This window comes from Eurytemora carolleeae, unplaced genomic scaffold (genome assembly GCF_000591075.1).
Source record: "Eurytemora carolleeae unplaced genomic scaffold, Eaff_2.0 scaffold64, whole genome shotgun sequence".
In the NCBI taxonomy this organism is placed as follows: Eukaryota; Metazoa; Arthropoda; class Copepoda; order Calanoida; family Temoridae; genus Eurytemora; species Eurytemora carolleeae.
Genome location: NW_019396205.1, coordinates 51800 through 77311, shown reverse-complemented (window position 1 = coordinate 77311; position 25512 = coordinate 51800). Strand labels below are relative to the sequence as shown.

The following is a 25512-nucleotide window of genomic DNA, read 5'->3' as shown; positions in this document are numbered from 1 at the left end:
CCCATGTCCAAATTGATAGAAGGGGGGGGATGTCCAAAAATCGTTCTCTAGGAATATACCCAAATGAAATTTTAATAAAGTTACAGTTTTGTCAGAGCAATGTTTTATGATTTAATTCTGTAGCAAAATAGTAACTTTTTATGGAATATCGATTAAAATTTAAAGATGATAGATTTAATGAAAGGTACCATCTCGTAACTACCAGAATCCCCCCTCCAAAAAAATAAAAAAAAATTATGACTATTTACTTTGCATGTCAGATTTCTGTTTTAATATATCTATTAAACTTAACAATATTGGAAATTAAAATTTAATTTTTGATGTAAAATTTAGTATTTAAAAAGTAATTGAAATCTAATCTAATGTGTATCTTGTATCAATCAATAATTAGATACTTTTAGAAATACAAAAAAGCTAAACATAAATGTATATATCATACAATTTATTTCAAAATGATAATGTAACCACAAAAGAAATTTATTTGGTTGAGCTAGAGACCACATTTGGTTAAACTAGACCACATTTAGATAAACTGACCACATTTAGTTAAACACGACCACATTTGGTTAAACTAGACCATATTTGGTTAAACCAGACCACATTTAGTTAAACTAGACCACATTTAGTTAAAATAGACCATATTTAGTTAAACTAGACCACATTTGGTTAAACTAGACCACATTAAGTTAAACTAGACCACATTAAGTTAAACTAGACCATATTTGGTTAAACTAGACCACATTTAATAAAACTAGACCATATTTGGGTAAGCTATACCTCATTTAGTTAAACTAGACCATATTTAGTTAAACTAGACCATATTTAGTTAAACTAGACCACATTTAGTTAAACTAGACCACATTTAGTTAAACTAGACCACATTTGGTTAAACTAAGCCACATTAAGTTAAACTAGACCATATTTTGTTGAACTAGACCACTTTTGGTTAAACTAGACCATATTTAGTTAAACTAGACCATATTAAGTTAAACTAGACCATATTTGGTTAAACTAGACCACATTTAATAAAACTAGACCATATTTGGTTAAGCTAGACCTCATTTAGTTAAACTAGACCATATTTAGTTAAACTAGACCACTTTTGGTTAAACTAGACCACATTTAGTTAAACTAGACCACTTTTGGTTAAACTAGACCACATTTGGTTAAACTAGACCACATTTAGTTAAACTAGACCACATTTGGTTAAACTAGACCACATTTAGTTAAACTAGACCTCATTTAGTTAAACTAGACCACATTTAGTTAAACTAGACCACATTAAGTTAAACTAGATCACAATTGGTTAAACTAGACCACATTTAATAAAACTAGACTATATTTGGTTAAGCTAGACCTCATTTAGTTAAACTAGACCATATTTAGTTAAACTAAACCATATTTAGTTAAACTAAACCATATTTAGTTAAACGAGACCATATTTGGTTAAACTAGACCACATTTGGTTAAACTAGACCACATTTGGTTAAACTAGACCATATTTTGTTAAACTAGACCACATGAAGTTAAACTAGACCATATTTAGTTAAACTAGACCACATTTAGTTAAACTAGACCATATTTGGTTAAACTAGACCACATTTGGTTAAACTAGACCACATTTGGTTAAAGTAGACCACATTAAGTAAAACTAGACCACATTTAGTTAAACTAGACCATACTTGGTTAAACTAGACCATATTTGGTTAAACTAGACCACATTTGGTTAAACTAGACCATATTTTGTTAAACTAGACCACATTTAGTTGACTAGACCATATTTGGTTAAACTAGACCATATTTTGTTAAACTAGACCACATTTGGTTAAACTAGACCACATTAAGTTAAACTAGACCACATTTGGTTAAAGATTTTCAGATTTTTAAGCAAAGGTTAAAGTATTCTATCATATCTAGTTTAAAACTATAAAGGGTAACCCTGAAAGGTTAAAGTATTCTATGATATCTAGTTTAAAACTATACAGGGTAACCCTCAAAGGATGAAAATTCAGGGAAGATTTTACATGATCAATTCAATATTTTTTCCTACTTTCACAAATATTTAATTATTACAATGCCTAAGACACTATATAAGATAAAAGACCAAATTCAATTTTCATCATTTTTTAAAAGTTAATTAGTTTGAATTGGGGTTTGCATATAGAGTGACCTGCGGATTTATCATTTATGCAGCAGACAATGAAGAAAATGGTCAGAATTGAGCTTAATTAAATTCATAAAAACGACGATACTTTTATAATTGTTACTCGGATTGAGGTTCATATGATACCTTTTGTTTTACAGAAGATCATCTTGAAACTATGTGCCAAGTCCCTTTATGGTCTTATCTCAATATGTAACTTTGTATATGAGTTAAATTACCCAAGTATACCCGCATAACCTTCTCTTTATTACACTTGAGAAACTAGGATTCTCTAGATTTAATACTCTCTTTAACCTTAACTTAGATTCAGCCCGACCCTCCCCCATCTCCCCATTATTTGAGTATCTCCGCTCTTCCCAGTATATCTGTATACCCCCACCACCCTAGTATATTGCATCCCCTCCAACATCCACTATTTGTAAAGAGTTAAGACTTTAAATCTATTATTCAGGAAATCAGTTTGATGAAAGACAAAACCAGACCTGCTCTTCTAGAATCCCAACCTTCATCCTCTCCCTCTCCTCTCTCACCACCAGTCCAGGTAAACCCTCCCTGCTCTTCTGGAATCCCAACCTTCATCCTCTCTCTCACCACCAGTCCAGGTAAACCCATCCTGCTCTTCTGGAATCCCAACCTTCATCCTCTCTCTCTTCACCAGTCCAGGTAACCCCGTCCAGCTCTTCTGGAATCCCAACCTTCATTCTCCCTCTCTCCACCAGTCCAGGTAAACCCGTCCTGCTCTTCTGGAATCCCGACCTTCATTCTCCCTCTCTCCACCAGTCCAGGTAAACCCGTCCTGCTCTTCGTCCTCTGTCTCTCCATCACTCCGAGTAACCCCGTCCTGCTCTTCTGGAATCCCAACATTCATCCTCTCTCTCTCCTTTCTCTCCACCAGTCCAGGTAAACCCGTCCTGCTCTTCTAAATTCCCAACCTTCGACATTTGTTCACCAATTAAGGTTTATTTAAGTATTCATTTATTCAAACTTTCATTCATTTATTCCACCTATTTATTGACTCATCTTTTTATGAATTCAAATTTTCAAAAATCCATTCAAAATCCTTGAACGTATTCATTTCGTTATTTCTTCATTTATTTCTTGTATTAAAGTATTCTCTTTTTCGTATCAACTATTCATTTGTTCATTTATAATTATTTTGAATAATCATTCATTCACTCATTCACCCTTTAAACTATTTATCACATTCATTTAACCTTTTATTCATTCATACATTTATCCAAGGTTATAATTCAAAAGACTCTTTTCCTTTTAAGTATTTCAATATTTTATCATTTTGAGAAATGTTTAACTTGTAAAACGCACATATGTATGTAGTCAAGGTTATAATGCAAGGAAAGTTAATTGCAGTTGCGTACACTCTGCGTACATATTGAAACCAGTTCTCTCTGGGCGGATTTTGTAAACAAGAATAGATGCATCAGTGTTTGTTTAGTATCCAAGGAGGTTAAAAAAATTGAATTTTGATAATTTTGATGATTCAAATAATAGTTTCCTATGACCAAAATATTTCATTGATTTTTTATGTGAAAGATGTTTTCAACTTTATAACACTGCGAACCAAAATAATAGTGTTATAAATAGTTAAATAAGTTACTATATTGAATTTTTGGTTTTTATCGCGGTGTTAACAGGGACTAGGAATAAAGGGAAAGGAAGTGGCGCTGGTCTGGCATGAAAAAGCCAGTCGCACTGCTTTGCAGACCAGTACGGTAACCTTACACACACTCTTTTGGTACAGACACACAACATGATTACAGTCAAGGAAATTGCAGAACAATGTTGTCAATTATAATTAAGCTTGAATAACGACTATATTTATTGTAAACTTTAATCAAGTTATATTCTTTGCATAAAAACTTGGAGTATAGTGTTGACTCAAATATGTAAATAATATATTACATTCATCTTAAACTTATTTTTAAGTAAGCAATTAACAATAAACAAATGTACTCTCCTAGACTGTACAAATACCGAGATTCATACGTAACTGTATAAACCTACAGTACACACCTTCGGTACGGTAACCTTACACACACTCTTTTGGTACAGACACTCCCCCATGACGTTTCCTCCCCCTGGTTGTTAACAAATTATTAGAATCTTTAATTTGGAACAACCTTAATTCTAGGTTTTATTTAGATTTTGAAATTGAATTCTCTTTTTATTCTATTATTTTTGAATGACTTGCAAGACTGAAATGAATTTTAAATAAGTTTTGGTTTTTGAATTGAATTTCTTATTGTATTTATCTACTTCAAAAACTTATAAATTTTCCTCCAGTGATTTGAATATGTTTCCTTCTCTAGAATTCATAATTTTCTCTAATTTTTCTTCAAAAGATTTCTTTCTGAGAAAATTTGAGAAGAAAGGAAAAACTGCTAACCCCCATTAATCATTTAATGTTGATGTTCAATCAGTCCAAAACCTTTCATATAATTTATCATAATGGGGGGGGGGGGTCGATTTCAGAAAAAGATTTTTCTAAAGTCAGAATGAATGAATTATTTTACAGGGTTACCCACAAAAGAGGAGACTTTATTCTTACATTGCGGTTCCCTGATTAGCTTCATCATGGTTCCCTGATTAGCTTCATCACGGTTCCTTGATTAGCTTCATCATGGTTCCCTGATTAGCTTCATCATGGTTCCCTAATTAGCTTCATCATGGTTCCCTGATTAGCTTCATCATGGTTCCCTGATTAGCTTCATCATAGTTCCCTGATTAGCTTCATCATGGTTCCCTGATTAGCTTCATCATGGTTCCATGATTAGCGTCATCATGGTTCCATAATTAGCTTCATCATGGTTCCCTGATTAGCTTCAAACCTTTTTCTTTCTTTTTGCTTTGTAATCCCCATATGCAAGGTCGTTATCAAAGTCTTATTCTTCGTGGGCAATCCTTTATGCGAAATGTACATTCTAGAATCAAATTAAGTTTTCCGTTTATAATGCCTAAAGTGTTTTATGTCATCATTAAAGTATCATGCTTTGTGAACAACCCTGTGCGTAGAATTTTTTTTGAAAATAAAATTTATTAAAATTGACAACATTTTTTGTAGATTGGAGTAACTCCCGCCACCTCGCACAATGAGTCCTTGTTTGCTCTGGAGGGAAGTCTTAGCTCCTACTCTACTGCTCTCAGTGTTACTATTGCTATAGGAACAAGATTAAATTCAGCACGAAGTAATAAAACCAAGGTTTATTAAGGTTCGATATTCTGGATGCTCTCCAATGTAACAGTAATGTCGTCTTCATAGCAATGGAAAATCAAAATCCTCAAATGACCTGACTAACTGTTGGCGGAAGGTGAACTGACAAGTGACAACGTAGCCTTGCTGGTGAGAGAGAAGGGAGGATTTGTACAGCTGACCAGTTTTGAAGACGACATTTTTATCACATTGGAGCGCATTCAGAGTATACAACCTTAATAAACAACCTTGAATACAACTAAGAAGAAGAGGAAAGGGATTGTCCACTTCCTACCTCTGAATACCTCTGAAACAACCGTTAGTTAATTTTGTTTGCTCCGAGCCGGCCCTCCTTAAATGTAAAGTATTGTTTGATTGTTTCAAATAAAATTAGTTCTACACTCTAAGAAATTAGTAATTACCAATTTTTATCTAAAAATATTGTCGGAGCACCGGAGACAAATTCAACTGAGTAGCATCATTCTTCAAGATTTGGTAGATATGAAATATCATTCATAAACATTTGAGAGTTGTTTACTAAGTTGAATTCGGCTCCAGTGCTCCAACAGAGGAATTGAGTTTCTGCAACAAAATTAATTTTTCGAATCCCTATATCTTTGCAACCTGATGGTGTAAACCATTGATATTTCATACTGAGATTATTTGATAAATAAAACAGAGAACTCAATTCCTTGTTTTAGATGAAAATTTGACATTTTTTTTGAGTGAAATGTAGAGAACCGTAATTCCCCATTCTCCTTCGTAAATGTAATTATTGAAGGCTATTTTTCTTTCTTTTTCTATTTGTATTTTTTTTAAATCATGGTTGTCACGTTTCCAAGCGATGACATTTTTACCTGAAACCAACTTTTTATCAAAATGTATGGATGTAAAAAAGTGGAAGGATTCAAACGAACACAATCTGGAGCAAAAATAAATTCTTTTGTTAAATTTAATTTGCAATTTTTCACTTATCAATCAAACACAATTGTACAGTACAAAGAAAAAATATTAAAAAATTTTCAACAAAATTGTTAGAAGTTTAAATATTTTTATATTATCAAACTATAATCTAAAAGAAGGGAAATCAAATGTTCTAATCCCTATATCTTTGCAATTTAATGGAAAATTTGATAAGTTAGAATTCATTGTTTGAAATATCTACAACATCGAGTTTCAAAGATAAAGGGATTGAAAAATCAGAGTTTGTGGCAGAAATTCAATTCTTTATTTTCATCGGATAAATTACAAACTATCCAGGAAAAAGATACTTACCCCTTTAATCTTGGAGAAAACTAGGAACCTCACTTCTCATTCTTAATATCCTAATCTTTGCTGCTGTATACTACCAGAGGGATAGGAACAAGATGGGTTCAAGGTACATTTAACCTTTCATCCTTTATTTATACTTTCATCCTTTCTTTATACTTTCATCCTTTCTTCAAATAAACTCTCATCCTTTCTTCATATATACTTTCATCCTTTCTTTATATATACTTTTATCATTTCTTTATATATATAGTTTCATCCTTTCATCATATATATTTTCTCCTATCTTTATATTTGCTTTTATCCTTTCCTCTTTCTTCATATATACTTTCATCCTTTCTTTATATATACTTTATATATTCTTCAATTATACTTTCATCCCTTCTTTGCATATGCTTTATATATTCTTCATATACACTTCCATCCTTTCTTTATATGCTTGCATCCTTTTATTTCTTTAAATTTTCCCATTTTTAAGAATGTATTTCTCTTTTGTTTAAATTATTCTTTCTTTCTTAAATTTATTCATCCTTTCTTTCATTTAGTCATTTATCCTTTTTATAATTAATCGCTTTTTTGATCAGATTAATTGCACGCATCCTTTCTTCCTTTCATTCTCTTTCACATCCTTTCTTTTTTATCCTTTTTTTGGTATATTCCTTGTGACTGGCACTGACCTATTTTAAATATTTTCATTTCTTCAGAAAATTGTAAAAAAAAACATCCTGTATTGACCCACTTAACGCTTTCATACTTTGTTTATGTTTATGTCAGCACCTTTTATCCAAACATTTTCTTTGAACCTCAATACATAATATACAGTGAAAACAAGATATCTGTGGAATAGGAAGACGACATCAAATCATTACTAAGAGTATTTTATTTTGTTCTTTTTAACTGAATAATTCTACTTGCATGTTATTAAATTTCACTTATCAAGTGAAATGGATCTGTTAACTCTGCACTATTGATGCTTCTCATGTACATTGGACATTTTAAGGTCTTCACTTGGGTCTTAAATTTGTCTTCACGTTCCAGAGTTTTCTAGTTTTTACTGGATGTGAAGTGTATATTACTAGCCTTAGAGGGCGCTTCGCGCCAATATTCTAAATTAATTATGAACATGTTCTCTTTGTGTACATCGTAAAACAAAAATAATTCGCAGATTTTCACAAAAACTTTCGTGGATTTCCAAAATTTTCAAAAATTTAATGAAGATCGAATTTTGATGGAGACAAATATTTGAAATTTGATCATTCATAAACCTTCCCTGGGGTCCCTAGATGTCCGACAAAAAATTTGGGCCCGATCGGTTCAGCCGTTTTGACAGACAGACAGACAAGCCAAATTTATAGAGAGATTGCCTTCGTAATAATATGTTTTATCATCACCATACAGACAGCGTACTAACTTCACTCATATTTCAAGTTTACCTCTATTCTGCTCTCTTTGTGGCAATTATACAGAATTGTAAAGCAGGGACATTATTTTAATTGACCCTATACTTTTAGGGGGGCATTGGTTTAGGTAAGAATGAGTGTCGGCAAACTCGAAGCTACAGTGTACAAAACATTCCAGCGTGCACTCGAGTTTCCAGGCACTCAATTTTCAGCTGTGAACATAAAGATATCTAAGTCCTACTGAATCAGATAAATGTTTAAAGAGAACTGTAGTAAAGCAGGCTTGGTTCTAGCTAAATGTTACGTTACTTGAACATATATCTTCACTATACAGTACAGTCCCTTCAAGCGTAAATGATCTGTTCTAAAAAGTCGAATTTCATGATTTTTCAGAATTTCTTTACCCTTGTGTTTCCAGGTACAGTTTATCCCATGGGTCAGATCCTGGAGCACCGGTCAACCTGACTCAACCTCTAGGCTCTCATCCTCCCAGTCTTAGTGGTAGCATTAATATGTCGAGAACACCACAATCCAGGAAATCAATCAATCAATCAAATTCAAAATCAATTAATCAAATAAACAAGTAATTGAGCAATTAATCGATTTTTGTTTAGTTTAGTTCTCCACATCATATGATAAATTTTTATTGTTCTATTTTTATTGTTTAGTTCTAAACATCATATTATAAATTTGTTATTGTTATTTTTGTTATTAATTGATTGCTGGTTGTTAGGAGGCAATCCTGCCGGTTATCCTATACTGGTGGAGGAGGACCCAGCAGTGCTTACCTGCCTCCACCACAGTTTGCTGACGGTCAGAGTTCAGAGTGCTCTGAAACCTTCTCTCTAGGTGGAGGGGGACCTATGGGAGTAGTTCCTATCAGTATTTCAACTCTACCCCGGAGATGCCACCAGGGGGTTGGGTCGGATACACAACCCTTGATTATTGGAGCATCTTTCCGAACCCTGCCCAGGAACCCGGCAGACATGTCTAGACCTTACTCCGGGACCCAGGACGGGTCTTCTCCGGGTACACAGACACTACCGCTCAAGAGCAGTTTGAAGAAACCATCAACAAGACCGGAGACAATTCTAGCAGGCAGGGAACTAGACATACCATGATAATTCGGGGGGGGGGGTTGGAGGGGGATTGGGAGAGGGTGCTAGCAAGGAGATACGACTAAGATGTTGCTTGTAATATTTTCTAAAGGAAAAATATAGAAAATATATTGAAGAAAGATAAATTACGGAGAAAATTAACCTTATTTTTATTCCATCCCATTGATTTCAGGAGTTTCAGGGGCTTTTTGGAGGAACTGCAGTGTTTTTATACATTACATATACATAAAACAATATACATTACATATAGATTAAATCATATATACTCTACATATACATTAAACAATAAACATACACCAAAAACTGGCAAAAAATGTGTCATTGCTATTCAAAGATCAACTTTCAAAGATTAGTAGTGTTACCATATAAAAATGGTATGAAATAAAGGAAGTCTAAAGCCTGAAAACTGATGTGAGTAAATCTACAGAGTATAGGAAAAAATGTATTTACAAGTAAAAAATGTAGAAATAAAAAGATAGTAATGAATCATGAAAAGCCGGAGTTCTCTGACGGACTCTCCGCCTCTCTTTCGCCTCATAAGACGAGTTAATCTTCCGTCTTCGGATCCTTCATGAACACTAACTCTGTTTCGTTTTTAGTCCAGGCCAATTCTATTTACTTCTGCCTCATGTCAAATCATGTCTCATGCCTATTGGCTTGAATTCAAACTTAGAAAATATAATTCCCGGTCCAACGCCCCCAAACATGCGTTCAAACCTTCTCTGGGTTGGCATTTTTTAACGGCCAAATCTTCCTACAAGATATGAATGAGATGAATTATTAATATTATCCGTTTCATCTTCTGTCCAACCTATATCTATACAAAGAGCTAATATGTTGTCTTGTTTATAGGCCGGACTACTTTGCAATCCGAGCTTAGCTCCAGGTCTGTATGAGGACTGAAGGGGTTACATCAATAGAACTATCTAATCTGAGTTTATCCCCGGGTTTGTATGAGAACTGAGGGGATTGCATCAATAGAACTATCCGTATTCCGAGCTATTGAGCTCACACTGGTTACATCTTAGATCCGGATCCGTATAAGGACTGAAAGGGTTACAGTAGCTTGAACATCAACTTTATTCCTTGTTAAACTTGGTTCCCAAGCTATTTTCTAATATATATGCATATTTTATAAAAATACAGGGTGAGTAAAAAAAGGGTGAAAGCGAGATCTTGCATAAAGTAAAGCATTTTCTTGGTAATCTCATTTTTGACAAATATGTATGAAATTTTAGAAAAATTTGTTATAGAAAAACAAAAGTGCTTGAATTTATTACTTCTATCACCTGAAAAACGTAAACAGATTAAATGAGTAGTTTCGGAGAAAATTTGCGAAATTTAAATAAGAAAATCCTCAAAAATCAACATATTTTAATAATACACTCTTTTATGCGTATTTTCCTTTTATTCTTAATTAATTAGACCTCAAAAATCAATACTAAAAAATGTACGTAGAAAGAATAAAAATCATCAAAATGATTTTTTCAAAAATAAAATTGCGGATTTTATGAATTTAATTTCGCAAATTTTCTCCGAAACTACTCATCTGATCTATTTAAGATTGTAAGGTGTAATATAGAAATAATATACTACCACACTTTATACGCGGATTTTATACATAATTTACAATAATGATATTACCAAAAAAATGCTTATTATATGCAAGATCTCGCTATTCACCTTTTTTCAACTTCCCCTGTACATTTTAATTAAATTTCGAAATATAAAATGCAAGATTTCAGGGCTGAAGGATGAAGAATATATAGTTCTCTAGGGATCATATATATATATGAATATATATATATATGTATATATATACATGTATATATATATATATTCATGTATAATAGGTAACTAAGAATTCCAGGCACTTTGCGCCCTAGTTGCAAACCTAGACATTTGATTTATTTTATATTAAATATATTTAATCGCTGTACACCATCCTACATCATCCTGATTCATCAATTGATGTATTGTATCTTGTCCTGATTATATTTCTACATCTATATATATATAAATATATATTTTAAGAAGTATTCTCTGTTTGTCTCTTTGTATGTTTATACACAGGCATAGTTCATTCAAAATTCATGGAACCCTTGACCGATTTGTCTAAAATTTAGATTGATGAACTAGGGAGAACCATGGGACTGTTCTTATCTTGATTTAAAACTTCAAAGTGTTAAGTTTATAGAGAAAAGGAATTGACTCGTTGCAACCTGAAAACATGAAAACTGTGGATATTTCAATCTTAGATTATTTGATCTGACAGAATTCATAGTTTAAAATATCTGATGTAGACGACAATAGGTTGCAAAGATATCGGGATTAGAAAATGAGAGTTTGTGGCAGCGACTAGAATAGAATGAATATAATGAATAGAAGGAATATATTAACTTTCCCTGTATTTGAAGTCTAACCTGGTCTATATTTGATGAATAGAATAAATATATTTGAAGTGTATCCTGGTCTATATTTTATGAATAGAATGAATATATTACTCTTCCTGTATTTGAAGTGTATCCTAGTCTATATTTGATGAATAGAATGAATATATTTGAAGTGTATCCTGGTCTATATTGGATGAATAGAATGAATATATTTGAAGTGTATCCTGGTCTATATTTGATGAATAGAATGACCGTCAGTTTTGTTGAAATTAATTACTCTGGGGTTCATTAATTCTCCATATTCCTCATGGAATCTATGTTGAAAAGAATCATTAAAGTGAGTTCCTTTAATGGAACTCTTGCTTTATCAAACTAGTATCCCACACACTAAATACATCAATTAAAAAGAATTATAATGTAAAGATAGTCATTTCAGAGTTGTACTGCAGTGTACTGTCTCTGGGCATTGAAGTAAACAAAAGACGGATGTCACAGCCTGACATGGGATCCATCTTTCACATAAAAAGTCAATGAAATATTCTGGTCATAGGAAACTATTATGTGAATTATCAAAATTATCCAAATTAAATGCTTATATCCTCCTCGGATACTAAAGGAAAACTGATGCATCTATTCTTGTTTTTTTTGTTTCAAATACCGCCCAGAGAGAACTGGTTTTAGTATGTATACGCAGAGCATACGCGACCACAATTAACTTTCCTTGCCTTATTAACTTGCCACAACCAGCGTTAGTAAAACCCTAATATTTTGTTCGTAAATACAAAACTACGGAAAATATAATTATGAATAAGCAAATTACAAAAAAAAAATTTGAACTCACTGAATATGAAAGTAGTTTAAGTAAAAGCATATATGAACACCCTGCAATAGCGTGCATCAACCTGAATATGGGATATGATGTCAGGCGTTTATCTCTCTTCATTTGGGATTACAATATAAACTCCCACCAGCCAAGGGGTATTGTATTGCACAGGGATATAAAGACAGCACATGAAACTAACTAAACCAATATTTGCAGTCATGTATTGATCTCTCATTCAAAATACGTCATTCAAAATACGTATAAATAGTGTAATATATCTTATAGACATGAATATTTAGAATATGTATCCCAACAAGAAAGTAAAAGATAGCAATTACAAAAATTTTTATTCAAGGGGGAAAAATTAGTTAAGTTAAGACTCCCGGGACTTTTAATCAGAACCTCTAGTTCAAGCAAAAAGGTAGTTTTCGTAAAAGCATACATGAACACCCTGTAGCGTGCATCAACTTGAATATGGGATATGATTTCAGGGGTTTATTGCTCTTCACTTGGGATTACAATATTAACTCCCACCAGCCAAGGGGTATTGTATCCATACAAGGATATACGATTACGGGGGGAGGATGAATAAAGAGTTGAATATTTGAATGAATCTAGTTCCTGAGCAGACCCTGAGGGAGGTGTGGAGGAGTTGAGAGTATGACACAAGCTGATAAATACAGGTTAAAGAATATTCTTAATCAAGGAAAATTATGTTCAACCCTAAAAATCTGGGAGATCAATAGATAGACATACATATCATTATAGGTACTCTGAAGAGGAAATGTAGTTTTTTTCATGTTCAGTCACTTTTTGGAAAGGTTAAAAAGGTCATTTTATTATTGAAAAATACGTGACACATCTTTTTCAATCCATTTTTCAAGGGCTTTTTAAATACCCACAATATACACATGCTATGTTCCTTGTTAAAGCTATTAGTCTGTACCCTTCCATGTGCTCTCAAAAAAAATAGCAAAAACGCTTCCTTCTTTGTCTGGGTTAAGAAGTTTCAATTGGGGGGTCACCAAATGCCCCCAGACTGCCTTTTGGTTCAAGGATTAAAGTAAGTATAACTTTGAAAGTAACTTTAATCAGAAGTCGATGAATATTTTTTTCTCTATTTCAAATTATTGACTCAAAGAATCTTTTTTTTTAAATACTAAATCTGTATGAAAGAATACAATTTTTGATTTTCACAATTCAGAAATTTTATATGAATAGTAGATTTCAAAGATGACTATGTATTTTAATCTTGAAGTGTAAAGATCTTTTTGTCACATTGAATTTAGAAGACAAACATTTTGTTTGTCACGAACTATAAAGTTTAAATTTAGAAAACATTATAAGGGAATTCCAAATATGAGAACTGTACACATTTTCATTAAAATTTTCGATATCCTAATAATAGAAATTAAATATATCCAAATAGTAAAACTTAATAATTTTCTAATCCTCATCTCTCTGCAATCTGCAATGTTATATAACCTATGATATTTTTAAAAAATCTGTGTGATCAAAATGCCGTAGTTTTAATTATTAAAATTTGACACCATCATGTTGCAAATAGATAGGGATAGAAGGAAAATTAGACAAATAATCAGTTCCGTCGTAAAATGTGCAATCAAAAATTTGAAATCTTAATCCTATTGTTAGCTTTTTTTAAAACTTGTAACCCAAATTTAAGTTAGTAACCTGCACATAACCCGTTATTAACCCATTTATAACCCAATTTATAATTTATTTACCACCGCACCCCAAAGCCAGATTATCATTTATTGAATAGAATATTGTTCTATGGTTTATTATGAATCATACCAATGTAGTATTATCACTTAAAGTATTCTCCAGCAAAACAATTTAAAAAGACATTACTTGTTTAGTCTATATTCAGAAAGAGACAATATTTCCAGTGACTCTATATATCTATAGAGTGGCTTATAGTACCCTTTAAACCTTTAACTGATCTTTTTTTTACCAAAGATTAATTATTCTATGTTGTGGGTTCATTATAAATATTTCTGTCGGATCTCTAAAATAATTAACAAAATTGATTGAATTCAACACGTTATATTAAGTGTTGCTTAAAAATTACATCTNCTATTCTAGCTCCCTTGGAAACTTTTCCATTCATATTCAATTTCCTGAATAGGAGCTGTTTAAGCCTGCTAGGGGGAGGATATCAGATTCATAGTTAATCTCAGGGTTTAAGATATATAGGGGCAAACATAGTTTATCTCAGGGTTTGAGATATATAGGGGCAAACATGGTTAATCTCAGGGTTTAAGATATATAGGGGCAAACATGGTTAATCTCAGGGTTTTATATATATAGGGGCAAACATAGTTTATCTCAGGGTTTAAGATATATAGGGGCAAACAAAGTTTAAATTAGGTTTTAGGATACAAAGGGTCAACCATTGTTAATCTTAGGCTTTAGGATACATAGGGGTAAACTTAGTTAATCTCAGGGTTTAGGATACAAAGAGGCAACCCGTGTTAATCTTAGGCTTTATGATAAATAGGGGCAAACTTAGTTAATCTTAGGCTTTAGGAGACATAGGGGCAAACATAGTTGATCTAGTTAATCTATGAGAGGGGGGGGGGGGGTTTATGTGTATACTACAAATGTTCCACATAAAGAAATTTTTGTTTTGGAACGTTTTATCTACCTGTTTTATCTACCTGTTTTATCTACCTGTTTTATCTACCTGTGTTATCTACCTGTTTTATCTACCTGTTTTATCTACCTGTTTTATCTACCTGTTTACGAACAGGTTGGAAAATAATACGCGACTTTGCAGCCGCTACATTATCTTTTTATCAATTTATAGAAATCGATTTTTTGCCACAAACTCAAATTTTCTAATTTCTATATTTTTGCAACCTAATGCTGTAAACCTTTCGTTTTCAAACTTCGATTAATAAATTGAAATATATATGGTTTACGACCTTGGGTTGTAAAGATATAGGGATATGAAAATCAGAGTTTGTGACAAAGACTCAATTCCTTTAGAAAATTCTAAATCTATTTTAACTCTCCATTTTTCAAATATTATTTGGAATCTAGAGTTTCCTGAATTAGATATTTCCAATATATGTTCTCATAAAAATAATGATTTTCTTGCTCTTTCTTGGTCAAATCTGAAGATGTTTGCTTTTCTCAAGTTTTCGGTTCATCCGGAGAAAGTTTTATTTTAAAATTGTACCCAGTAAATTTAAGGGTTAAAAAAAGACTGTATTTAAACACTGAGTATCAATAGGAAGGATATCGTCGATATTCTAATCTTCAAAAAGCTTTAATTCTGTAAATTACGTTTTTATTAGAAAAGAGCATTTAGTATTTTGAAAAATTAAGATAATTTAATCTTTATTTGAGTCAGGATTAGGTTTCGGCAATGGCTAAAATTTAAGTTTAGCAGGGTTTAATTTGCCTGAATCATCCCTGAAACCGATTTTTATACAAAAAATCTAAAGTCTGTGAAAAAGTAAATGAAGAAGAAAACGGAAAAAAATCTAAAACTGAGCTGAAAAAAATGTGTTACTTTATGCATGGTAAAGTGGCATCAAATTCTAAATTGAACTTTATGTTTTAGGAGCGACCAGTTTCTAAAAGTATCAGAGATGCATCATGAAAATTCATTCTGCCGAGCACACAGAGCACCCAACCCAAACTGTATACAGAGAATTCAGTGAAAAAAGTATATTCAACAATAACCCCTGAAAGTGTTTAACTGAACAAAGAAAACAAGGGAAAACTCTTCTTTAGTGAGTTAAGACAAGTTGATTCCCAAAATCCGATATTTCTGAAAAGTTTGCGTAAACTTGAACTTAAATAAAATAGGTTTACGAAAGGAATTTCAAAAATTTTTGTTTATATAAAAAATGATTAAAACTATATTTATTATGATAACTTTGAACTACATCTATTGTTTGATGTTCTGAACTTTTGATATTGTATAAAATGAACTGGTACGCTCTGTCTAAGGTACCTTATATTATATGTTTTTAAACTTATCTGTTGTATTATATCAATAAATCTATCTAATATAAATAGACATTTTATTAATATTTCTGTTCCTATGATACATAGAAATCATGTTATAGCTGGGTTACCCATTGAAATGTGACTCCTAGAAACAATAGATCTTTTTAAACTTTTTAAACCAACAAAAAAATGAAAAAAAAATATTTTTTTGCATTTAAACGTTAAAAATGGGTTCCAACATGATGACTCTCTGACTAAATAATATCTTATGTTTCATCTCTTTTTCAAACTAATTCATGAAAATAAATGGAATATTTCACTTTTTACAATTTAATCAGGAAAGAAACAAATTAAATTTGAATTTATCTGAGAATTCAGCACGATGTGTATCCAACCCCACAGGGGCGGCAAGCACATGCAATGATGGAACTTACGGAATTATTAAATTATTATTCATATTCTCATATAGAGTTAATCATTTTCAGCTCCTTAATAACAGGTTTAGAAAATTAAATCATCATCATTAGGAAATTCAATTAAACATAATTAATTAACTAATTTGAATTCTCCCCAAACCTTAGATGTACAGTAAACACTGAAGGTTAGCCAAAAAGGATTAAAACTTTTTTAATCTTAAAATGCGTGAAAAAGTACAGAGCAATCAAGTCTCACTGTGATTAAAAGCAAAAATCTATGAGAATTGCCAATTACTTCTTAAAAAACCAAAGCAAACAACAAGTACGTTATAGTGCTAAAATGTCCATGTAAAGGGCTACAGAAAAGCATAAGTGAGTTTATGTGGAAAAATCTAAGCAGGCTAAATCTTTGTGCGCATCTTTGCCACAGACAATGAATTTCTAGTTCCTATATTTTAAAGACCTTGGACATTTCAAATTATGAATTCTTTGAGATAAAATAATCTAAATTGGAAATATCGAGGTTTACACATTCAAGTTGATGCAATGTTGATATGAGAATTCTATGAGTAGTTGCAATGTTGATATGAGAATTCTATGAAAAGTTGGAATGTTGATATAAGTATTATATGAGAAGTTGGAATGTTGATATAAGAATTCTATGAGAAGTTGGAATGTTGATATAAGAATTCTATGAAAAGTTGCAATGTTGATATAAGAATTCTATGAGAAGTTGCAATGTTGATATGGGAATTCTATGAGAAGTTGGAATGTTGATATAAGAATTCTATCAGAAGTTTGAATATTGATATAAGAATTCCATGAGAAATTGCAATGTTGATATGGGAATTCTATGAAAAATTGCAATGTTGATATAAAAATTCTATGAGAAGTTGCAATGTTGATATGAGAATTCTATGAGAAGTTGGAATGTTGATATAAGAATTCTATAAAATATTGCAATGTTGATATAAGAATTCTATGAGAAGTTGCAATCTTAGTATCAAACAGTTTAATGCACTGCGTCAGTAATATATTTATGTTTATTTCTGTGAAATTAAATTGTTTAAAGGTTTTAATAAAGTTTTCAAACAAAAAAGAGAATGCATATTCATGGTGAAAAGTTTCTTCATTTAGAGTCTTTTAAAACTTTTTCTGTTGAAATATATAATTAAAACTTTTATTTCAATCATCCGTTTTTAATAAGACATTATTTTTTTAATCCTGAACCCTTCAGTTTAATAGACATTCTTCCCTTCATCCTGATCCATTCAGTTCTATAGACATTCTTCCCTTCATCCTGATCCCTTCAGTTCTATAAACATTCATCCCTTCATCCTGATTTCTTCAGTCTAATAGACATTCTTCCCTTCATCCTGATCCCTTCAGTTTAATAGACATGCTGCCTTCATCCTGATCCCTTCAGTTCTATAGACATTCTTCCCTTCATCCTGATCCCTTCAGTTTAATAGACATTCTTCCTTTCATCCTGATCCCTTCAGTTCTATAGACATTCTGCCCTTTATCCTGATCCCTTCAGTTCTATAGACATTAATCCCTTCATCCTGATCCCTTCAGTTCTATAGACATTCTTCCCTTCATCCTGATCCCTTTAGTTCTATATACATTCTGCCCTTCATCCTGATCCCTTCAGTTTAATAGACATTCTTCCTTTCATCCTGATCGCTTCAGTTCTATAGACATTCTGCCCTTTATCCTGATCCCTTCAGTTCTATAGACATTCTTCCCTTCATCCTGATCTCTTCAATTTAATAGACATTCTTCCCTTCATCCTGATCCCTTCAGTTCTATAGCCATTCTTCCCTTCATCCTGATCCCTTCAGTTCTATAGACATTCTTCCCTTCATCCTGATCCCTTCAGTTCTATAGACATTCATCCCTTCATCCTGATCCATTCAGTTTAATAGACATTCTTCCCTTCATCCTGATCCCTTCAGTTCTATAGAGACTCTGCCCTTCATCCTTATCCCTTCAGTTCTATAGACATTCATCCCTTCATCCTGATCCCTTCAGTTTAATAGACATCCTTCCCTTCATCCTGATCCCATCAGTTCTACAGACATTCATCCCTTCATCCTGATCCCTTCAGTTCTATAGACATTCTTCCCTTCATCCTGATCCCTTCAGTTTAATAGACATTCTTCCCTTCATCCTGATCCCTTCAGTTCAATAGACATTCTTCCCTTCATCCTGATCCCTTCAGTTCTATAGACATTCTTCCCTTCATCCTGATCCCTTCAGTTCTATAGACATTCTTCTCTTCATCCTGATCCCTTCAGTTTAATAGACATTCTGCCCTTCATCCTGATCCCTTCAGTTTTAACATAAACACTTCTCTTCATCCTAATCCCTTCAGTATAGTTCCTTCATATGGATCCCTTCAGTCACATATATTGATTCCCTTGATCCTGATCCTTTGAACTTCTAATAGACATTTAACACTGAAAATGACACACTACCCTTTATAAGTATTTTTTTTTTAATTCTTAACTTCTCCAGTACTCTCCACAATATCCGGTATAGGATGTTGAATATGGTTGAAAAGACTAGAAATTTAAATACTTAAATATTATTTATGATGAAACAGTGTCTATTTATTCTCTAGAGCTAGTGGAGAAGAGCCAAATGTTAATTTATCTTCTCTTAAATATTATTTATGATTAAACAGTTTCTATTTATTCTCTAGATCTAGCTAGGGGAGAAGAGCCAAATGTTAATTTAGCTTCTCTTAAATATTATTTATGATGAAACAGTTTCTATTTATTCTCTAGAGCTAGGGGAGAAGAGCTAAATGTTAATTTAGCTTCTCTTAAATATTATTTTTGATAAAACAGTTTTTTATTTATACTCTAGAGCTAGCTAGAGGAGAAGAGCCAAATGTTAATTTAGCTTCTCTTAAAGATTATTTATGATGAAACAGTTTATATTTATTCTCTAGAGCTAGGGGAGAAGAGCTAAATGTTAATTTATCTTTTCTTAAATATTATTTATGATGAAACAGTTTCTATTTATTCTTTTAAGCTAGGGGAGAAGAGCTAAATGTTAATTTAGCTTCTCTTAAATATTATTTATGATGAAACAGTTTCTATTTATTCTTTTAAGCTAGGGGAGAAGAGCTAAATGTTAATTTAGCTTCTCTTAATTCACACAACTCACACTTGGAGGCAAACTTTAACAGTTTATCCTTCTACAGGCAAATTATTGTAAAATTATCAATTCAAAATATTTAATTTCAGATTTTAAAGATTTTAAGATTTGAATAATTGTATTCCATACTAGATAAAATAAACTTGTTTAAAAGGACTGTAAGCTAGAGGTGCTAATGCCTGATTCACAACGGTACCCTGAGAAGATTTATAAAATCAAGAATAAATAATTTAATTTTGAAAACTTTTTTTTTCAAATTTGTTTTCTCTATAAAAGTTACAATTGGGCCATTTTCTGTTGCAGGTAAACATATAAAATTTATCAAAATTCAAACACCTTGAACCGAAAAAACGACAATATCCTTCACATCATTGAATAGATAAAAGTTTCAAGGTGAATCGGACATTGCTAACTGTACATAAAGTACGTTCCTGCTGCTAGGTAAGTGCCTGGTGTTGTCGGTAGAATATAAAAAAACGTCAAAAAAATCTGCAAAAAAAAACTACCTCCTGCGTAGTAACATACGCATAAACAAATGCAACGCTCTTTTTTATATTTGCGTTAAATCATAATTGTTTAAAATATCTCAATTTAAAATTTTTTAATAATTTAATGAAAATTCTAAAACAGTTTCACTTGATTTTGTTTTCTAGGTTTTTTCTATTTAACTACTTTTAGAAATGTAGTGATGAATAGAAAATTTAGAATAAACAAGATAATTATTCAAAATAGATGATCTTCATATTTTCAAAATTTAAGAAAAGATTGAAATCAAGATATAACATTTGCTTCAATAAATAAGGTAAAAATTTGTCCTATTAGTTCACAATGAACTCATGAACTCGATGTAGTGTATACAATATACATATATTCAACAAACCTTTTACGTTTTTAATCATAATATCTTTATTGAAAGAGCTAAAAATGAGAAAAAATAAACCGTTCTGATATGTACTCATTGCTTCTCTTATTTGGGAATCTAAATAAAATAGCTACAAGGTCCCAAATCGTAAATTTTACCCTCGGTCTAGTTTGCCACATCTGATTATGAGATAAAACAATCTATTCTGGTTGATATAAATCACAATATTCATTGTACTCAGGATCTACTCAGACACTGACAACAAATGCCTTTCCTTAAAAAATCATGATTTTATATGAAAAATATATTTTTTTAATATGACACATCACACAATATTTGCGGTGAACATGTAGATTTGATTTGATTGTTGTACTACAGTATTTAAAGCAATATCATAATAAGTGGCAAAACTGACAGTGAAAATATCTAAAAATACATAATAAACCCCCTTTCCTTTTCCTAGCAATTCATATGAATCGCTAAATTTTGCAAAACAGGGTGGACTTCTTGCCTTCTTAAGTTAGGGGCATGCCCCCCCCTTGGGCTTGGTTTGGGGGGGCCTTGCCCATCGCCCCCCCCCATAGTTGCTTGCCTGAGCACAAGCTCTAAGAAATCCTTCTCAATTTATAAGTTTGCGCAATCTGCAATTAAATTTGTCAAGGTTAACATATACCAACAAACATTTAAAACAATATTATTTCTTTTACATTTTAAAATAAAGAATATTAGAGACATAAAAGGACAATATGGATTAGATTATTTTAAATTGTTCTTAGTCCATCATAAAATTGTGTACCTGTTTTAACAGAATAGTTTAATGAGATAGAGACATACTTTTTAACCGAACACACCAATGAGAGCAACAATTGCTTTACCTCAGCAGTTCCCAACGCAATGCTAACGCACTAAGTGATATTACGGGGGCGTACGAACAGAAACTGTCCAACAAATATCTTACGCGCGGTTGAATTTTAAAGTATTTGGATAACAGACTAGGAAAACAATTATTATTTATATAAACTAATACTTTTAAATTGGGAAGATGTTTATAAACTTTTACTGACAATCAATTTTCAAACTCCAAAATTTCCTCTTCAAAAATGTTGCTTCTCACCGCAAATATTAAATGCACGTAATTTTAAAAACTGAATTTTTAAAATTTCTTCAAAACTAATCTAGTTCAAGAGACACCTAGTGTTAATAATTTAAACTAAACTGCCATAACAATTCCTGTGAAAGCTTGCTAATCCGACCAATCAAATCCCGTAGACACATGATTCATCCAATGAGAGAGAGGTGTATCATGTAACATTCCATAGAGCTTACATATATTTGTTAGTGAGCCACCTGGAGTGTGTGGGGGAGAGGGGGGAGCGACAGAACAGGTTCAGAAGGTAAATGACCATTCCTAGCCAGTGGATTAAGTTTCAGGAATTTATCCATGGATCAAGGGGGGGGGGGGGTCGTCATGTGAACTCTAATCTTTGAGAGGGTACAGTTTCCACTTTTTAGTCGAATAATCTTTTCCAGATAAAAAAATGACAGTACAATACAATACAATGGATACTATGTAACACTCTTATGATTCTAAATTCAGGAGCGTACGAGGGGGTGGGGGCACTGAGGGCACGTGCACCCCCTACGTGTAGTGTAGTGTAGTGTAGTGTAGTGTAGTGTAGTGTAGCGTAGTGTAGGGTAGTGTAGTGTAGTGTAGTGTAGTGTAGTGTAGTGTAGTGTAGTGTAGTGTAGTGTAGTGTAGTGTAGTGTAGTGTAGTGTAGTGTAGTGTAGTGTAGTGTAGTGTAGTGTAGTGTAGTGTAGTGTAGTGTAGTGTAGTGTAGTGTAGTGTAGTGTAGTGTCTATATATAGAATGTGAAGTAAGTGGCTGAATTTTCTAAATTGTATCTTTAGAGAATCCAATTTCTTTACCCTCTGTATAGTTCTAGGTTTATTCTCTAAGTCTAGAAGAAACAATGAGTGGTTCAATCTATTTTACAGCTGCCCTAAACTGTTGTCAACTCTCTTCCTTGTATACATATATATTGTCTTCTTTAAACAATTAATTTCTCGAAATTCATTATTCTCACATTCTGGTAAATTAAGAATTTGTTATCGTAATTAACAAAGATTTTTGTATTGTAGCTTCTAGGACTAGTGTCAACAAAATCTTCCAAGTTCAATTGTTTTATTTTTAATCTATTTGTCCGACAGCAACGTCAAACTAAGGTACATTGCAGGTAAGATTGAAATCTTTCACGTTTTTAATCATAACATCTTTATTGAAAGAGCTAAAATTGAGAAAAAATAAACCGTTGAATTTCTGATATGTACTCATTGCTTCTCTTATTTGGGAATCTAAATAAAATAGCTACAAGGTCCCAAAGTCGTAAATTTTACTTTCTCCTAATATCTAATACCTAATGTCTAATATCCAGTGAGCCTATACACCTACAGGTATCCAAGATATTTACAGGGTGTCCCACGAAACATAACAATTGGTGAATACTTTAAAATGTCTTCTTTCATAATAAGTTAAGTTGTTTGATACTAAAGAGAATGATAAGAAATATTATATGACAATTAAATAATAGTAAAATTGATTCCAAAATAAAATAAGTTTGAGAAAAAGATATATTTTTTACGAAATAAACTGCAAAAAAAATCTTTAATATCCAATATACAATATATGGAAGAAGACATTCAAAACTATTCACCAACTGTCATGTTTCGTGGGACACCCTGTACTTACAACTCAAACAAGAATAATATATGTCAAACCAAAAAATATCTAGAGATGGGAGAAGTTCCGTAATTGAACGGAAGCTTTTTGAAAATTCACCGAAAATTCCGTTGACGAACGGAAAGATGGACAAATTTTCAAGTAATCAGTTTAGAAATAATAGTTTCTGAATGGTGCAATTTCCCTTGCTAAGAAACTAAGTTTTTGCAATAAATTTTACAATTCTTATACAGGGGGTCCCACGTCACATTAGACCGCGTCAATGGGTCTAAATTACGATCAGAAAATCAGAAAATTTAAGAATAATGAATCATTTTGAAAAATTTAATAAGGCTAATAGAAAAATGTTTTTTTGCAGAAAATGCTGGATTTTTCGTGTATTTTGTGGGTATTTTGGCGTTAAAGATTGGATATAATCTAATATGATATATAGGAAGCTCTGTATCTTAACAACCAAATGTCGTAGTCGTTTTTTACTTCTGTAGATAAAATAATCTTAGTTTGAAATATTAAAGGGTTACAGCATCAGGCTTGTAAAGATAAATGTTAGAAAATTTGATTAGAAAGGAATTGAGTCTTTGCATCAAACTTCCTTTATCTTTGCAACCTAATGTCTTAGACCTTTGATTTTACAAACTATGAATTCTATGAAATCAAATCTAAGGTTGAAATTTCAAAGGTTTGCACCATCAGGTTTTAAGAGAATTTGAGTTTGCGGCAATGACCCCTTTACCTTGGCAAAAATATACTCGTGGGCCCCCACTGTAAACCCATTTAGCAATATTTTGCAAATGACTCATTTAAAAATTAAGCTTAAAACAAGTGCATTGCAATTTTAAAATGTTTATGCTTTAGGCTAAAAAAAGAATATGTAAAAAAACCAAAGACAAGACGCTGCGACACTTTAAAGTCTAAAAATTTGATGAATAATTTTAGTTTTCTGGATATCAGTGCCCAGTTCTTCTAGGGAACAATTGCTCATCCGAATAAAAATATCATCGGACCTAAAAAAAATTCCTATCGTACGAAGAGCAATAATATAATTTTAGTAATTTCCTAGAGAACGATTTTTGGACCCCCCCCCCCTTCTAAGCTTTTAGGGCGCTTCGCGCCCATCTTCTATTTAAATTGTGAACATGTTCTTTTAATTTCCATTTGAAATCAAATAAGAAAAAAATGTTGCGGATTTTTAAAAAAAATGCGCGGATTTTCAAGCATTTAAATGTTTGACAAAGTTAAAAAACTTTAAAACACATTTTTGTTTAATTTTTATCATTCATAACCTTCCCTGTGGTCTTGTGATGTCCCAAAAAAATTTGGGCCCGATCAGTTCAGCCGTTTTGACGTTTATTGGATACAAATAAACAAACAGACAGACAAACGGACAGACAAGCCAAATTTATATATAGATTAATAATGTAGAGGAATATTATAATATTTGAATACTGGAGAATCTAATTTACACAAGCAAAAAGTAAAGACTTTGTTATTATTCATTTTCCTAATTTCAAGCAGAAGACTTAATTGCAAAACATGAAATACAAATTTGCGTATTGCATATTACAATGTGAAAAATTTAAATATTGCATTTTAAAATCAAATTTATAAATGTGTGTATACGGGGGGGGGCGGTGGAGGGGCAACTTTAACGCAAAGAAGCTATATATAATATGATTTAGAGATTCAATTCTGAAATTCAGAATTAGGTCCAGGCATTTTAAAATGTGACTTTAAAAAGATTTGTGAATTTCCTATTCGAATAATAAAATAATAAAAAATTATTTTATTTTTTGGAATTTTTTTGCTGCTCTTATGCATTTTGTTTCAAAGAGGCTCATTAACTTCATGATATCCTATTATTTATGTTTTGATAAAATTATGATAAACAACCCTTTTTCTTTAAAATCTTATTTTAGCTAAGCCCCCACCATAAATATAATGAATAATTCATAAAAACCTATACACAGGA

General features: G+C 31.9%; 1 protein-coding gene across 1 annotated transcript in view; it reads left to right on the top strand.

Annotated features, from left to right (window-relative positions):
* LOC111698096 (uncharacterized) overlaps nt 1-16385 on the top strand; it is a 20118-nt gene extending 3733 nt beyond the window's left edge. The window contains exons 2-8 of the mRNA XM_023468338.1: nt 2616-2705; nt 5244-5343; nt 6672-6750; nt 8460-8576; nt 8775-9139; nt 13005-13058; nt 15968-16385. Of these exons, the coding sequence (XP_023324106.1) occupies nt 2628-2705; nt 5244-5343; nt 6672-6750; nt 8460-8576; nt 8775-9139; nt 13005-13039 (774 nt within the window). The 5' untranslated portion in view covers nt 2616-2627 and the 3' untranslated portion in view covers nt 13040-13058; nt 15968-16385. The remainder of the gene's footprint in view (nt 1-2615; nt 2706-5243; nt 5344-6671; nt 6751-8459; nt 8577-8774; nt 9140-13004; nt 13059-15967) is intronic.
* The last annotated feature ends 9127 nt before the right edge of the window (nt 16386-25512 follow it).